At 34.6% G+C, this 15904-nt stretch overlaps 3 protein-coding genes and 1 long non-coding RNA gene across 11 annotated transcripts; all 4 read right to left on the bottom strand.

The window, feature by feature from the left end:
- Positions 1-1941: 1941 nt before the first annotated feature.
- On the bottom strand, positions 1942-2789 carry LOC145733604 (uncharacterized). Its single transcript, XR_014179239.1, has 3 exons — positions 2775-2789; positions 2189-2651; positions 1942-2128 (listed from the first exon to the last, which is right to left on the bottom strand). It is a non-coding gene; the product is annotated as an uncharacterized LOC145733604 (long non-coding RNA).
- A 2404-nt stretch (positions 2790-5193) lies between these two features.
- Positions 5194-7131, bottom strand: LOC145733603 (uncharacterized). 2 transcript variants are annotated; one of them, XM_081986501.1, is made up of 8 exons: positions 7015-7131; positions 6564-6601; positions 6361-6494; positions 6137-6303; positions 5841-6076; positions 5598-5785; positions 5370-5541; positions 5194-5306 (listed from the first exon to the last, which is right to left on the bottom strand). In XM_081986501.1, exons 2-8 carry the CDS (start codon positions 6564-6566, stop codon positions 5214-5216), a joined length of 993 nt encoding a protein of 330 aa, XP_081842627.1. In that variant the 5' UTR covers positions 6567-6601; positions 7015-7131; the 3' UTR covers positions 5194-5213. The 2 variants fall into 2 exon arrangements, with proteins under 2 accessions (XP_081842627.1, XP_081842628.1); XM_081986502.1 differs by lacking the exon at positions 7015-7131 and adding an exon at positions 6919-6943.
- Positions 7132-7555: 424 nt separating this feature from the next.
- LOC145733467 (protein cycle-like) lies at positions 7556-10425 on the bottom strand. Of its 6 annotated transcripts, none has more exons than XM_081986308.1 (11): positions 10270-10425; positions 10102-10194; positions 9808-9925; positions 9590-9754; positions 9287-9533; positions 9031-9177; positions 8369-8479; positions 8242-8312; positions 8056-8180; positions 7905-7998; positions 7556-7854 (listed from the first exon to the last, which is right to left on the bottom strand). In XM_081986308.1, the coding sequence occupies exons 1-11, from the start codon at positions 10423-10425 to the stop codon at positions 7637-7639; spliced, it is 1545 nt and encodes a 514-aa protein (XP_081842434.1). In that variant the 3' UTR covers positions 7556-7636. The 6 variants fall into 6 exon arrangements, with proteins under 6 accessions (XP_081842434.1, XP_081842431.1, XP_081842433.1 ...); XM_081986305.1 differs by having other exon boundaries at positions 8056-8192; XM_081986307.1 differs by having other exon boundaries at positions 8242-8315.
- A 587-nt stretch (positions 10426-11012) lies between these two features.
- LOC145733469 (uncharacterized) lies at positions 11013-15259 on the bottom strand. Of its 2 annotated transcripts, XM_081986310.1 has the most exons (8): positions 15108-15259; positions 14942-15054; positions 12960-13090; positions 12456-12901; positions 11625-12150; positions 11462-11566; positions 11292-11401; positions 11013-11223 (listed from the first exon to the last, which is right to left on the bottom strand). In XM_081986310.1, the coding sequence occupies exons 1-8, from the start codon at positions 15133-15135 to the stop codon at positions 11195-11197; spliced, it is 1488 nt and encodes a 495-aa protein (XP_081842436.1). In that variant the 5' UTR covers positions 15136-15259; the 3' UTR covers positions 11013-11194. The 2 variants fall into 2 exon arrangements, with proteins under 2 accessions (XP_081842436.1, XP_081842437.1); XM_081986311.1 differs by lacking the exons at positions 14942-15054; positions 15108-15259 and having other exon boundaries at positions 12456-12911; positions 12960-13096.
- Positions 15260-15904: the final 645 nt, after the last annotated feature.

The raw sequence follows: 15904 nt of genomic DNA on the forward strand, positions 1-15904 counted from the left end.
ATGAGACCAATTCATGTATTTTGGTTGTATATAAATAAACACATCCGTTTATTATGTACGTTATGAAACAAAAAGTTATTATTTCATTCAACCACCATATTCATTTTGCAAAAATATGCTTAAAACCAGACGAACAGGTTTACCGTTTTCGAGATATTGCAATTCAAAAATCTTAAGTATAACCATGTGTTTTTTCCTAATATTGAGTTTTTGAACAGTTTGATAAATTCTCAATAGTATGCGAAAATTTAATTGACGTCAGTTTGCTCGCACATTTGTGTGTCTGTGTGTACAATTAAGTGCACTATACTGTGACTATACCATTAAAAGGAAATTGACCTGCGTCATTTACGTATTTTCGCTAATATCCGGAATATACACCTATTATTATTGTGGAACATTTTCGTATAAATAACTACAGAAAGTGCGTAAATACGCTTTCGATCTAATTTCCAGCACGGTTGTTGTTGCAAAATTAAGATTTATAATCGCCAATTAATATAAGAGTTTTCAAAACAAAATTTTTCCGTCGACTGTACTCTATAAACGTTTATTATCCTAAAAAGTTTGAAACAAAATATAATTGCCAGTTGTATACGCAACACTGCAAACCGAAATCATAGGCACCCTTGACAATGACAGTTAGTTCTGCCGGTAATGGTGGATGTCAACTAAATAATGTGTATCTATTTCGCTCTGTTAAACACAAATAAGGAAGGATAGAACTATTCTGTGAGCGTATTTGATTGCTTATCCACCGCCAATATGGCGGGAATAGTGTTGACAGTTTGTATTGTGGAAATTGAATTTTTTGACGATTAGATGAATTTTTACTGTTTAAAAGCAAAACTTGAGGTTATTTGCGTAAGTTATTTTTGTTTGCTGCCGTACATAAGTTTTTCAAGCCACATTGTAACAGCAATTCAGGAAAAAGCCCTTTACAAAAAACCGGATCTAACTCAACAGTGATTGAACACTTTGAAGTGGGATGATTTTACTCCAACACACTCAATGGTAGGTACAAGTGCTTTCTAGTACAGTAAACTTATTAGGTACTTGTTACATGCACAGGTAAGTGAGTTACATTTTAAAACATCCTTCATTATGAGAGCAACAAAAATTATTTTGAATGAATGTTCTTGGTAATAACATAAGAACCATTTACCAGTTTTGCTTACCTAGTTTCAAGGATTACATTTATGTTCTAACCAATTTGTTTACTTACACACACAACAATTACAAACATATACACTTACAATTTGTTGCTGGACTTGATTGTGTAGAAAAAGCTCTATCTAATACATATCTGGATCAGGAATAAACCTTTTTTTTGATTTTTCACTCACAACTTGCAATCAACTACACGAAATAATTTTAAAAAAACATATTTTTTACTGCAACTGCATACTTTGGTGTATAAAACGAAAACCGCTAACGCCACCATTAAAAGTGACATTTTAGGCTGTCTAGTATAGAGGACGGTGCTGGCACTCATTAATGAACGATTTGATATAATAAATTATTGAATTAATAAAATAATAATTAACTTTAACTTCACCATTTTTTACAAAAGTTTTGAAATATTTTTGCATATGATATAATCATTTCATTTGTTTTTTTTTTTCACATTAATCTGTTCTTGTAATTTTTTTTTAATCAAAAGTTAATCACATAAGGCGAATATGCTTGGAGTATTATTTTTGTAATTTTGTTCTATTATCAGGATTTGAAGTTAATTTATCCAATAAGTCATCTTATTATTAGTCAGTTACCTCACTTTTCTGTAATATTAAAATAATGAAAAGCAACCATACTTGACTTTGATAAGAAGTGATATATTATGTTTCCTGGCATCATGGCTGATATTATCAATAATTGAACAACCAAGTCAGTATTAGTAATAGTTTTTTCTGCTTAAAGATGAGAGCAAAAAAAGTAAGATTTTTCAAATCAATCTTTATTATAATATCTAAGTAATGGAAAAGTAGGTACTTTTGTTATCTACAAACTATAACAAAATATTGTCTACTTCAGTAGATTTTTATCTATCTTATTCTCCATTCAACTACCAACTGCACCAAAACTTCATGCACATAGTGGAAAATCTGTAGTAATCTTGCATAGGTAGCTGTAACAAAAAAAAATGTTGTAGATTTTGGTTTATCTTGACACCTTTCCTGAAACCTACCTTTAAATAATAAAAGCGACTGCCCTGTTATTAAATCCATAACACTGATGTGTGAGGCACGACCTCCCCGTTCATTTGATAGAAAATACCAGTCTGGCACTGTTCTTCATCTGCTTGTGCTTGGTACTGCTACCAGAAGATGACATGGAGTTGAAAGAGGTATTCCTTTGGATTCCATTGTCAGGTTTCTCTTGATTGATATGCAAAAATTTGTCGATAACTTGACGAATTGAGCTGTGAGTACGGCTAAAAGGGTTGGTGTACATTTTGGCTTCTTCACACACACAATTTATCACTATTCACAATAATCACGATATGTAGGTATACTATAGTTTATTCACTTCGACTGTTGGCTAAAGCTGCTAAACGTTGAATGATAACAACCTCCAAACTTGCCGGGTTTATATATACTTTGATCCTCTGAATCTTGATTAACGTCACGGTCAATGTCGCCTACTGTAAACTATGCCGATGGCAGCGTCAGAAAATAATTATTTTCACCAGGCTTTTGTTTAGGATGTACGTTCGTATGGCAATTAATTATTGTTGTTTTTTATTTATAACTCAATGTTTGCAAGGTACCTACGTTTTTTCGTGGAATGATCGCTTCTTGACGTTTCTACTACGTGGGTCAATATTGAGGTTTCTGGGTTTCTGATGCTTTTTTATCTATCATCAACATGTTTACGGTTAGTACCATAAGCTTAAAATAGTTTTTTAACCAACGAGTGTATTAATGAAAGCGATGATTAATAATCGAAATGGTTAAAAATTTAGATTATTAATCGCCAATTAATACAAGAGTTTGTTACAAAATTTTGCCGTCGACTGTACCTGAAAGTTTGAAAAAAAACTAATTGTCAGTTGTATACGCAACCCGGCAAACCGAAATCATAGGCACCCTTGACAATGACAGTGACGGTAATGGTGGATTGTGGTGGATGTCAACTAAATAATGTGCGTATCTCTCTCTGTTTAATACAAATAAAGAAGGATAAAACTATACTATGTGCCTATTTGATTGCCTATGATTTTTTCCATTAATTTTAAATTTTAGTGGTTCATTGATACAATTTTCTCAAATTATAGGAATTAGCCATATACTACTACGCAACTAAACTGAACTCCCAATAAATAGTTTTTACAGAGTTTTATAATTATGTTATGAAATCAGTTAAAATTACTATGAAACAGTGCTAATTATTTAAAAAAAAACACCAAAAATTATTACCTACTATTTTATGCCGCATTCGTTTTCACGCTGCATGGAGCGAGCAGAGCTTTTTTGACGTCACAATGACGTAATTTGACAGTTGTTCAAATTATGATTTTGCTGAATTACGTCATCGTGACGTCAAAAACGCTCTGCTCGCTCCATAGAGCTTGAAAACGAATGCGGCGTAAATAACTATGTTTTTTGGTAGTGTAAATAATTAAAACAATAATATAACTTTGATTGGTGATTGTACGGTATACTTATAAAAAACAAAGTTCAATACACCTTCCCGCTTTGATTATCAGGAAAAATTTTATTGCAAATTACTGATGCTTGTGGCATTCTTGCACTAATTAACATAGTATCTATAGTTCAAATCTTGATTAAGCAACATTTTTATAATTGGATTTTAAGACCTTTTTTAAGCTTTCTATGGTTAATTATGTTTTAACATTCAAAATAGTTATTAAAAAAAAAATGTTTTAAATGGAAGCCTTATAGAAAGATCCCTATTATCATTAAATATGTATAGGTAAAATAAAAACCCATAAACTGTACACGAGTAATATGTTTAAAAATCTTGTTTCTTTTAAAATAATAACTAAATATCATTGAATTGTCATTAAATTTTAACCTTTATTATCTAAACCTTGAACGTTCTGAATATTATTTATTTATACTATACATATAGGAGATTATCATTTAACCTGTAAAGTGCATGGTTGCTTAGCAATTTCTTATTTTTAGAAATTTTTGAAACCAATAAACATTCTTAAAACTATATTCGATTTAGAATAATTTAGCACTCAATTGATACTGACATGGGTTAATCAATTTCAAATTTCGACGATTAAAAGGTCAATAAGGTTTCTTGACTTTCTGTCACTGGGTAGGAGAACTAATAAGTACAATACTGAACTGTTAAAATTTAAATTTACGAAGATGATCAATTTCATATAGTACATTAAATTTCACGGTTTATCTTTTTAATCAACGTTGACCGGAAGAGTTAAAAGCGAAAGGTTAACCACTTTCCGAACTTTACCTCTTTGTGTTGATGAATCAAAGCCGCAAAATAACCAAACCATTCACTTGACCGTCATAATTTCCAGTTGTAGTGTGATTGGAAGTAATTAATGAAAAAGTAATTCTTTAATTAAGCGGATTCTATAAAATAGTTTCAAACCCATTTATTTATTGAAATATGTTTTTGTTGATACGTTGTAGCTTGCTAAACTTTCAAAACTAGTACAATGCGTCCATCATTCATTGTCCGGTCACAATTATAGCACTTATTTTATAACAGAAAAGAATACATTGAACCAAAATTCAATAACGGTAATTATAATTTGATATCCAGGAGGTGTCTGAGCAAGAAAAACAACACAATAATTAGCTTCTTCACTTGTAAAAAACACATTGATAATTAAATTAATTGCAGTAGAACCAATCATTAATCACTTTACAATTTAATCGAAATGTCACACAGAAACACAAAATAGTGAATTACACAATAAAGTGCTGCTTTTCGATAATTCAAACACGAGGAACGAATTTTCTTGGGTAAAAATAAATAAATTCGACCTTTACCTTCTAGGCTGATCAAAATAATAAACCAGTTTGGAAAAAAATATTCAACTTCCTCTTTCAACGACCTGTTAATTTCTGCAAGATCAAACATTGACCTAGTGCCCTTCAAGTCTTTCCTTCCGGAATAATCGACATTGGTGTCTGTAATTTACCACTAAAGGAGGCTGCGAAATTGACTAATAAATAATAGAAAAAAAAATAGGTTTATAGATTTTTTAATTAAGACTTAGGACAGCTGTACACTATAATACTTTTATCCTCCGAAACGGAAACGATTTTGTTGCTATCCGGATTGTACTTGACTCCCCATACCTGAAAACAATACAAGTTTCAAACACGTGTGGTCAAGTTTGTTTACATCGTCAAATTTCAAACCTGGTCAGTGTGCTCACTAAAAGTATGCACGCATTGACGAGTTTTAACTTCCCACACTTTGACGGTTTTATCAGAACTGCTGGATACGAAATTATTGCCATCGGGAGAAAACGCCACACCAAGAACCCACGACGCATGACCTGACATTGTACCCACCACATGCGTGTGTTGCCTAAAAGTTTAAGTCACATTTTTACTACTTAACCGTTCTAAAGACAAGAAACCTACACGTCGTAAAGCTTCATATGTCCATCATCTGAAGCAGTTAGAAGTAGTTGACTATCTGGTGAAAAACAAAGAGATCTGATTGGCATAGCGTGGCCTTCTAAAGTATGGCATAGCTTATTTGACGCCACATCAAATATATTTATAATTCCATCAATAGCACCACTGGCGATGTACTTGCCATCTGGACTCTATAACACATTCCAAACCAATTAGAACATGTTCTTTCTAATTGTCTGCACTTACATAAGCTATACTTAAAGTAAATTTGCCTCTAGTGTCAAAGGATTGAACAGCATTGGCAGTTTCAACACTATACTGGGTAATTTTGCCTGAATGACTACCAGAAATAATAAAGTTATCATCAGGACTAAAAGCTACAGTCCACAGATCAACAGGCCCAACATCAACATTGGCAATTTTTTCCCCTTTTTCCAAATCCCAAATTCTCATTGAAGAATCAAGTGAACTGGATGCACACACTAGAAAAAACAACCTCAACTGTTATTTGAAAGTGTTTGAACATCCCACAGATTCCTTACATTTGCCACTGTTGCTAATAGCAACAGACACAACCCCAAGTGAATGTCCTTCTAAATTATGTTTTAATTCAAGCTTATCTTCATGCAACTCCCAAACTTTGACCAGATCATCTAGAGCCCCTGTTATTATGTAGTCAGCTGGTGTATCTTCAGACATTATTGAATCTCTACAAAACCCAATGTGTTGGATTCTCAAGATCAACAAAACATGATACAAAACATACCTGGATTTTTCATCATCTCCACCCTCCCCTTCAGGTTCTTCTTCTTTTTTCTTTTTTTCTGGAGTGTATCTACCCCAGGCACATGTCCAAATGTTTTCATCGTGAGCATTTTCCTTTTTGCAGAGCACTGAATACTGAATAAAAAAAATAGTTGACTAAGAATTTGAACAAAAACTAAATACCATTATAAAAATGTTTCTTACCATTTTTCAGACCAGAAGATGTTCTTTGGATGCCAATTCTGAAAACCAAATACTTGTCTTAACTCACAAAAAAACAAAAGTGTTAGGGGGCACATATAAGGAGATATAACGCCAAATGATGGAAGGTTGTAAATTTTGATCATTTTAATGTACTTGGCTGTTTCAAACAATTGAAGAAAAAAATAGCTTCAGGTTCTACATTTTTTGGTTTGTCTGTGATTTGCAAAATTAGTAAAGTAACATTTTATAACATGACAAAGAATATTTTTATAAGTAAACAACCACTACTTCAGTAAAATATAGTAATAAAAAAGGAGGTTCCACTATAGTACAGTACTTGTGAATCTAAAAATACCTGAGAAAATGAAATAAGACGACACCCAAATTGTTCTGTAATATCTTAAAAAAACTAACAATTAAAGTTGCAATTGCAATACCAAAATCTACAAACCTTTTAAAACTATTCAACTTATAAATCTCATTCAAAACTTGAAATTATACAAAAAAGGTTTATTTGAGGACTACTACGTTATGTCATATATTTTTGCCGGGCTGTCACTGCTGTCAGCTGCAAATTCAAAGTAGTGATGGGCGCGTAGGCTACATAATGTAGAATACACCACCATTATCTACACGTAGACATTTACGTATTCCGCATTTCTACATGGTTAAATTCATGTAGAAATATTTATATTATGGTGTAAAAAATTTATAATTGTAGATTGCACGCCATAGGCAACTTAGAAAGCCTGATTTTTTCAGAATTTTCTAGGTCTTCTACAGAGAAAATGGTGACTCAGAGTAATCTTTGATGCTTCACCAACTATCCAGTTTTAGGGGTAGAGCCTTGATTTTTTGGGCTAGAATAGCCTTAGTACAGTGGGTTAATCCTGAAATGGGTGCTAATAATATCTATTCAAACCTAATCTCGGGAAAACTGGATTTAATTTTAATTATCTTTAAAATAGTGTGAAAGAAACCAAACAACTAAATTTCTATTATTAATTTTTTTATTAAGATAAATGTACATGTTGAAAATAAATTAGCTAATAAGATCATATGTATTGACTAGGTCAAGGTAATGGCCATGGTAAACCAGAAAAATCAACGGGTCCACCCAATCCAGCATCAGCCTCCAAAAGGCTCATAATAACTGCCATAGCAGCCTCATCATTGCCGTCCATTGTCGGCGCTACTGCACCTCCATTTTGAGTTTGCGGCACTGAAAACTGTCTATTTGAGGAGGACATCATTTCGAGCATTTCAGGAGAACCATCTTGCCGACCTAAAACTGTAAGAAATTCAGTTTTACATTGGCAAGTGTGTTAAGCTAGTAAAAACCTGGATCTCTTGAATTATTTAATTCATCCATACTGTTGTGCGACTGCACTGGAGTGTAAGTGGTTAAATAACGGTCACTGGTAGAAATTTGATCCTGCAGAAAACCAAATAAAAATTTAGAACGGTTTGATGGTAGTTTGACCAGATTTACCTCGCCATTAGACAATCCAGACATTGAATCAGCCTGATGGTCTACTTTCGAGTCGATGACTTGATCGACCACCTGCCGCCCAATTTTGCTAGCCTCCACATGAGTGCTAATCATCATGTTCATGTCTTTTCCATAAGCTAAACCAACTTAACAAACAAACTAAAAATAATGAAACACTAGACATACCACTAGGGAACAAGTCAAAGTTTTCCTGGACAGTTTCCTTTACAGCACTGCTCTCCACTAAGCCAAAATCGCTACTGAAATCATCAACTCAACAATCAAGGGAATACTAAATTAGCAATAAACTTACAGGACTAAATTGTTTTTAGAAATCACATATTCCACTTCTTTGGTCCAAGGGTTTTTGAATGATTTCCACTCGCTTCGAAGCCTGATAAAGTCACCTTCTTTAGTCCGAAACCTGTATCAGATACAAAAAGTGTTCTACTTTAGAAATATCGTTCAGTGTTGTCTAGTTAAAATATTTAATTTGCGGGTAATACACGGTGAAGAACACAGGGTAGTTCAGTGAAAAACGTATACTACGTGCAAATATTTATTTGATCCTATCTGAACTGAAAAATCTGAACCGTTCCTCAGTTCATTAAAAAGTTAAAATCTCGGAAATAGTACCACTTAACGGTAATCCGACACTGGAATTGAGATTTGTAGACTCAATTTAATCTATTGTAATACTTTATATGGTACCCTATTGAGGGGTCCAACAATTTCCCATTTGGACGAAATTCTGGTGCATCTCTTCATTTAATCGTGTTATGGGAAACATTTTCTATAAACGCATAAGAAAACCGTAGATAGCTAATGAATGAGGCTATCAATTGGTGTTGAGTGCATATTGCTAAGTTGTACCATTTAAAGGCGACTTAAATTTTTCGGACATTTTCATAAATATCTCGGAAATAGTTCAAATTTATGAAGCACGTTTACTGGGAGGTAACATATCTTCTTTACCTGTACACATTGGTTGATATGCATTCTGTGGATTGTAGCGCCATTTTGTGCCGGTCTGCCAAAGTCAGGATGTCGTCGTTGTGGTAGTACTCGTACATGCTGGTGCCTAACATTTCTTGCGGCAAGTACCCGAGTACTAAAGTTGCCCTAGAAGAATAAACGAAGCTTTGCTTTACAAAATGTGGAACAAAGGGCTATAGTTGACGTGCTTCAAAAACAAATTTAATAAATATACTTGTCACAAGTTCGAACCCACCTTTGATCTATAAAAATAAATTTACCGTCCAGGGCATGCCTGGACACGAACTGGATAGGACGTTGAGCCTTGTCGCTGTGTCTGGTCAGAGCTACTGTAGATATGTGCGGTAAAATCCTTCCGATGGCAACTAAACAAGACATGTTGGAAGAGTCAGAGTCGGCATCTTCCTGCTCTTCCACACCCATCATGGCCGGCGACCAAGATTTTAGATAACCGGTGCATTGAATCACATTGAATTTCTTATCTGAACAAAACTTAGTAAATATAATTGCAATAATAAGATAAGAACTTGGTGCACACCTGAATTTAGCTTGGTCTTCCTCTGATGGCACCCAGTGGTTGTATCCGCTTCCTCCTTGACCTGCGAGGAGGTTCTGCATTTCATTCGACAGAAAAACGACCTTCTAGCACCAGGACACAGTCTGGAAGCTCCTTGAGGTACATCGGTCTTAACCGGTAACATCGCTAAACAACAAGAAGATGATTGGAGATAGTGGATTCTTTATTCAAATACTCACTTTTGGCGTCAATCAATCTTTCTCGAGGGTTCAAGTCTGATGAAGATAGTTGTTCTTTCACTTTGGCAACGTCTTTGGGATGCAATATATCGAACCAGCTTTGTCCTAGTAGGTCCACCTAATAAGTTTCACCATATTTAATTCTTAGTAAGATCAAATGAAAAAGATTATCATATTGCGGCCACCTAATTAGCATTAGCAGCAATGGTGAATCCTTGCTTTTAAATCAGGATGGTAGTAATAACCTAGATAATCTTACATTTTCAACATTTCTACTGGACTCTTATCACACACCTGAGAATAATTTAAGACTTTAGAAACGGACTGAGATACGTAGAGTATCCTTCCTCTGTCACATCCAACTACAAACAGGAAACCATCTGCAGCCTAAAATCAAAAATTTTATTAATAACAATGAATTAGTAAAGTTTAAGATCTATTTTATTGTTACTGATAACTTACCTGCAGAATTAAATGTTTTAACTCCTGATCCGTCAGAAACGAGGGTTTGTAGTGTCCCTCCGTGTACGAGTTTACAGCGTTGATGGTTTTTAAGTGTTGTACGGCCATACGAAGTACAGTCAATTTGTCCAATTTCCTGGACATGGCGTGGCACATTGCCTACCACAAAACGGTTCAGAAAAGTCCCAACCTTGCGCGCTGCCATCTTGGTTATTTCCCATCATGCATTGCGCGTCCATTGTCGCCAGCGCCATCTTGGCCGTTACTGTCATTACGACTGTGTGGGAGGGCGTGGTTTTCTGGACAATTGCAGGTTGCTACTATTACAACGACAGTAAGACCGAAATGTGACGTATTGAGTTTAGGATTATTGTTGTATTGGCGCTGCGACTGTTGTCACTGTGACGTCATGGAACCTCTGGTGGAAAAAGCGACCTCTAAAGTGGACCCTCATCACGTGATTTACGAGTTCAAGGGAGCGCTACCGGGTGAAAATAGCGTCATAGTGGCCAGATGACATACGGGGTACCTCGACAGTGAGGGCTTAATTGTCAATTCTGAAGAGGAGTATGAGGACGAGGATGGGGAGTAAATGGGGGACGAAGTTATTATTGTACTATAACTAATCCCATATTTTGAACAATCACCTAAATAGTGACTAACAATTAATTCTATGAGCTTCGTTTTCTGTAAATAAAATACTTTATGATGTGTTCTTGGAAATGTTGGAATAAAATAATTACTATTCGCTGATTGTATAATTTTTCCCTAAATCATTAACATCAAGAGTATTACAGAATGTATAAAGAAAAATGTAAAAAAATTGTATTTCAAAAACCAAATGCACTTTGTTTGAGTTTCCACTTCATGGAGAGAATGATTAAGAGCGTCAACTCAAATACACCCAAAGCCTCAATTAGTGATTTCATTGTGTTTTGTCCATTGGAGTGAACACTAAATTTTTGTATCTCTTTTGTAACGCTGCATTTTATTGCTTGTTGTTAAATTTAACTTGAACTTACCACCATGCTTTGATGGAGTTTCACTCGGATTTTCAAGTAAGTTGTCTTCTTGCTTTGCACCTTGTGTGTTTAATCTTTTAATCGCAAGTGGATTTATAACCACACCCGATCTGAAATAAGTTAGAAAATATGGGAACAAAATTAATTACCATCCGTCAATCTATTATTACCTTCTTTTTTGGGAAGGCTTGCGCATTTCACTTAGGCCGCTAGTTAAGGAGTTACTACTTTTTGAAGCAGACTCCTCTTTAACGCTTATTATTGGCGAAAGTAATCTGAAAACCAGAAAAATTAAAGAAAATCTGCAAATTACTCTTAATTTATTCACAGTACTTTGATGTGCCTTGTTCTGGCTTATTCTGAATCACTGGACTTTGTAGCCCTGGTGGTGTGGCTTTATCCTCATCATCATCTAATATAGTCGAGGTAACTTGCTCAGTCTCTCTTTTAAAACTCTTTTTAATTGACTGGTCTGTTGGTTTTTTTTTTGAAACCCATCGTCCCATCACCAACTCAGACTGTTGTTTTACTTGAGAAGTCTTTGGTTCATGTTTACTTGATTCATCACTATCATCCTGATCTCTGATAGGTTGAGAACTACCTTGACAGTTTTGAACTCCCAATACGGGCTTAAACCCAATTTGAACGCATTGCAAAATGCTTAAATACAAGTCGTCTTCATTGACTTGCTGCACGTTTTCCCAGTTTTCTTTCCGTAAACGCATTTCGCAAATTTTGATGTTTGCCAGTGCACTTTCCGGTCCGTGGATTAATACGCAATAGTACATGTCTTGAGGAAACATTTTGTATAGAGTGTCGAAAAAAGCAGTCCCTGAATTGTACCCATAGACAGAAGCATCTAAATAAAATTTCCAAGTAGGTCATCAGGTCTGCAATTGTATTCTCTTTGTAAAATTAAAAAAAATATTTACATGGTCCAAAGTGTTTCAAATTAGTGCAGAAGTCGACCATATGTTAAGACCAAGAGAAACATCCGAAAATTAAGGGTTTAAAAATAAGGGATCTGAATCTTTTCCCAGAAGTAATAAAATCAGACATGAACTTGTTAGTAATAGTAATTACTAACAACATTTTGCGGGACTAGTAACGTAATGAATAAATTTAATTTTAAAGTGACTCAAGAAAAAATAACATCCAACTTACCACATTCTGTAAGAAGAGTCTCCAAACGACCAAGTTCATGAAAGGTAATAAAAAGAATATCCTGAAACAAACCACGTCTATTCGCCTTTAAGACTGTACGGGTAAAACTAAAATCTTTGCTCTGCAACTGTTCATCGACTGGCGGTAAAAACTTGTAAAAATTAGGCATTGGCAGTGCATCATCTAGACCGGTCATCATTTCCGTGAAATATTTCGGAGTTACAATCAACGTTTTTTCAAGCAAGTACAACAAAATTGGACTATTTTTCAGCGACTGCATGGTCACTAAATCTGTGACGTAATGTGTTAGGCACTGCTTGCCTTTTTTAAAATTCACATGTGTGTCATATTTGATTCCTAGTTCTTTAAAAGCTAATTTTAGCATCTCTTTAGTGCCCGTTGCTAAGTTACAGTCTATGTCTACATTGAAATCATCCAGCATAAACCTAGAAATATCTGCTAAAGATTCTTGCGAGTTGTGGGCAGATCAGGGTTGAAACTTACTCTAAGCTGTAATTAAGGCTTTCAACTGTAATTATGTCGCCATCAGTTAATTGTTCTTCAGTACTGATTACTTGACCATTCACTTGGGTGCCATGAAAGGAGCTTAAGTCAGTAATGATCGCTGATTCATTCTGAATAATTACAAACACTATTAGTTATGGTTTGCAACAACAAATCAAGTTTACAATAATTGGCATCTAAATTTCATGTTCTCTGTTAAGTTTTTTAAATTGAATGGACCTGTTAACTCAAAGTGTTAAATATGCTTTTGTCATAAAAATCTCTCTTAGTAGTCTGACAAAACCATTAAACAATGAACCCCATGACTAGGTACCTATACATGGTAACTTATTAATAATACTAATTTAATATCCAGTAATGCCTACTTATTCTTAGTAATGTTGCCAATTCCCAAGTAATGCCCACTAATTCCTACAGTTTGTACACTATAATGCCCCAGTGGTTTACCCCTCAATCAATTCTGTTCAACCTACAACTGTCCCTCATTTGCACCGTCGTATTTTAAGTCAATCTTAAGTTAAGAATTGTTCAGACAGTGTAGAATACAAGTTGTAAAAAGTCACAGTCTGGATCACTCTTAACTTATGCCAGGCTTGAAATTCAACACTGCAAATGAGGGTATGAGTTTTACCAGCTGTTTTACTAATTTTTAAATAGTATTTGCAACAAAAAACTATATCAATATAAAACTATTAAATGAATCGAGAAGTAGTAGTCCATATGCACACAGTGGAGTAGTGAGTGTAAGTGAAATCAAAACTCAGAGTCGATCTCCACAAATATTTATTAAAAAGGTTGTTAAATGCCTAACATGTTTCGGGTGTATTCAGACACCCATCTTCAGAGGCTTAACTAGATCACTAGTCTGCTGACTGTCATTCTAAAAGGGGGGACAGCTGAACCCAAATGTACCAAGGTGGTTTTTTATTCTGCACGGGGGAAAAAACCTTGATCAAAAACCCAGTTCTGGTACAAAGGTGACAGGTTGCTCCGTTTTTTATTCTCAAAGGGGAAAAAAAACTTAATCAAAACCCAGTGTTGATGTCAGAAAGTGAAGTTATTAGCTCGGTTTTTTATTCTTTAAGGGGAAAAAACTTAATCAAAACCCGAAGAAGTTGAATGATGTTAAAACTGCATGTCTATCTGAGGAGACCAAATGGACACGAAAGGGACGTCACACAACAAAAACCGCGGTGGACACTCACAAGTTCAACATTAAACAGATTAAAATGAGGGTGACTTTCCCTTTGTCACTGTGGAGGTGTGACCGTGCAGGCCAACATGGCTTGGGTGCAGCAGGACATGGAGTGTCCACACATGTCCTGTCACTCCATGTCCTGCTGCACCCAAGCCATGTTGGCCTGCACGGTCACACCTCCACAGTGACAAAGGGAAAGTCACCCTCATTTTAATCTGTTTAATGTTGAACTTGTGAGTGTCCACCGCGGTTTTTGTTGTGTGACGTCCCTTTCGTGTCCATTTGGTCTCCTCAGATAGACATGCAGTTTTAACATCATTCAACTTCTTCGGGTTTTGATTAAGTTTTTTCCCCTTAAAGAATAAAAAACCGAGCTAATAACTTCACTTTCTGACATCAACACTGGGTTTTGATTAATTTTTTTTTCCCCTTTGAGAATAAAAAACGGAGCAACCTGTCACCTTTGTACCAGAACTGGGTTTTTGATCAAGGTTTTTTCCCCCGTGCAGAATAAAAAACCACCTTGGTACATTTGGGTTCAGCTGTCCCCCCTTTTAGAATGACAGTCAGCAGACTAGTGATCTAGTTAAGCCTCTGAAGATGGGTGTCTGAATACACCCGAAACATGTTAGGCATTTAACAACCTTTTTAATAAATATTTGTGGAGATCGACTCTGAGTTTTGATTTCACTTATTAAATGAATACTGGTTAAGTACCTCTACAGGTTAAGAATAACATAAACCCAGTTTGATTGTGACTTACATTGGTTGTAATTTTTGCTTGTAAGGAACTCACTGAACGCTCCGCAATTCGAATGTTGTTTTGTCTGCTACGCCCCAAGGTATATGTATGGTTGTGCCCCAGTATGTAGAGAACTACAAAAATTCAGATTTGCAGGGTTAATTCTAGTTCTTTTTGGTACCCTTACCATTTCCGTCTCTCAGTATAAAAACCATTACAACAACTACAAATTAGTAGAAAAATATAAATTTTACATATAAAGAATAAAAAAGTGCTAAAATACTTGTACTCAGTGATGCCAACCTTTCAGAACAAATTTCCCCAACCGTCAACCAGAAATTTCCCTACTTTTCCCTACGCTGTTGTACAGTGGCCCAGTGGGGTATTAGATGTATTTTGGCGTCAGTATTTACTAGAGTGTTTATAATGTCTGTCTCATTTTAACTCATTCTGATAAAACAAGATGGCCTATGATGCTACATCTTAAAACTCAGGTGAACATTTCACAATCATAAATAATTGATGTTTTTGTAAGTTTTATTTTTTACTATATTTTGGCAAAACCATAATAGTTTAATTAAAGGACATCCAAATGGTATTTTGAAAAATTTGTTTAGTTAAAAAATATAAAATAATAAATCTTTATACTACTAAGCAAAAATAAAAATTTAATTTTTTTTTGAATATCATATATGGTATTAACAGAGACAATATTAATAAAAACAAACAACACAAACCTTAAACAAATAAAATGAAAAAAAAAACGAAATAAATTAGGACACATAATTGTGAATTTATTAAACTCAAGAAACTAACAAAAAATCCAAACAAATTAAGTCTTATTTGTATACTTGTACAGGTATGGAAATTTCAAAATTATTTTCTTATATGTATTTTTAAGGTTGGAACTTAAGGCTTAAGCGCTTAAGGTCATAACTGGTATGGTAAGTGCCGCCGAGACAGTTTTTTTTAAATTTTTTATTG

This window comes from Ips typographus, linkage group LG9 (assembly GCF_016097725.1).
Source record: "Ips typographus isolate SLU linkage group LG9, UJ_Ityp_2.0, whole genome shotgun sequence".
NCBI classification, from domain to species: domain Eukaryota; kingdom Metazoa; phylum Arthropoda; class Insecta; order Coleoptera; family Curculionidae; genus Ips; species Ips typographus.

Coding starts and splice junctions, on each gene's coding strand:
- LOC145733469 (XM_081986310.1), bottom strand. CDS start 15,135: ATGGTTTTTATACTGAGAGACGGAAATG. Junction 13,091..14,941: donor AAGCAAAAATTACAACCAAT/GTAAGTCACAAT, acceptor GTAATTATTCAG/AATGAATCAGCGATCATTAC. Junction 12,902..12,959: donor AGCCTTAATTACAGCTTAGA/GTAAGTTTCAAC, acceptor AGATATTTCTAG/GTTTATGCTGGATGATTTCA.
- LOC145733467 (XM_081986304.1), bottom strand. CDS start 10,425: ATGTGCCACGCCATGTCCAGGAAATTGGACAAATTGACTGTACTTCGT. Junction 9,755..9,807: donor AAGATTGATTGACGCCAAAA/GTGAGTATTTGA, acceptor CTTGTTGTTTAG/CGATGTTACCGGTTAAGACC. Junction 7,999..8,055: donor CTGGATTGTCTAATGGCGAG/GTAAATCTGGTC, acceptor GGTTTTCTGCAG/GATCAAATTTCTACCAGTGA.
- LOC145733603 (XM_081986501.1), bottom strand. Junction 6,304..6,360: donor GGAGATGATGAAAAATCCAG/GTATGTTTTGTA, acceptor TGGGTTTTGTAG/AGATTCAATAATGTCTGAAG. Junction 5,786..5,840: donor TTACTTTAAGTATAGCTTAT/GTAAGTGCAGAC, acceptor AATGTGTTATAG/AGTCCAGATGGCAAGTACAT.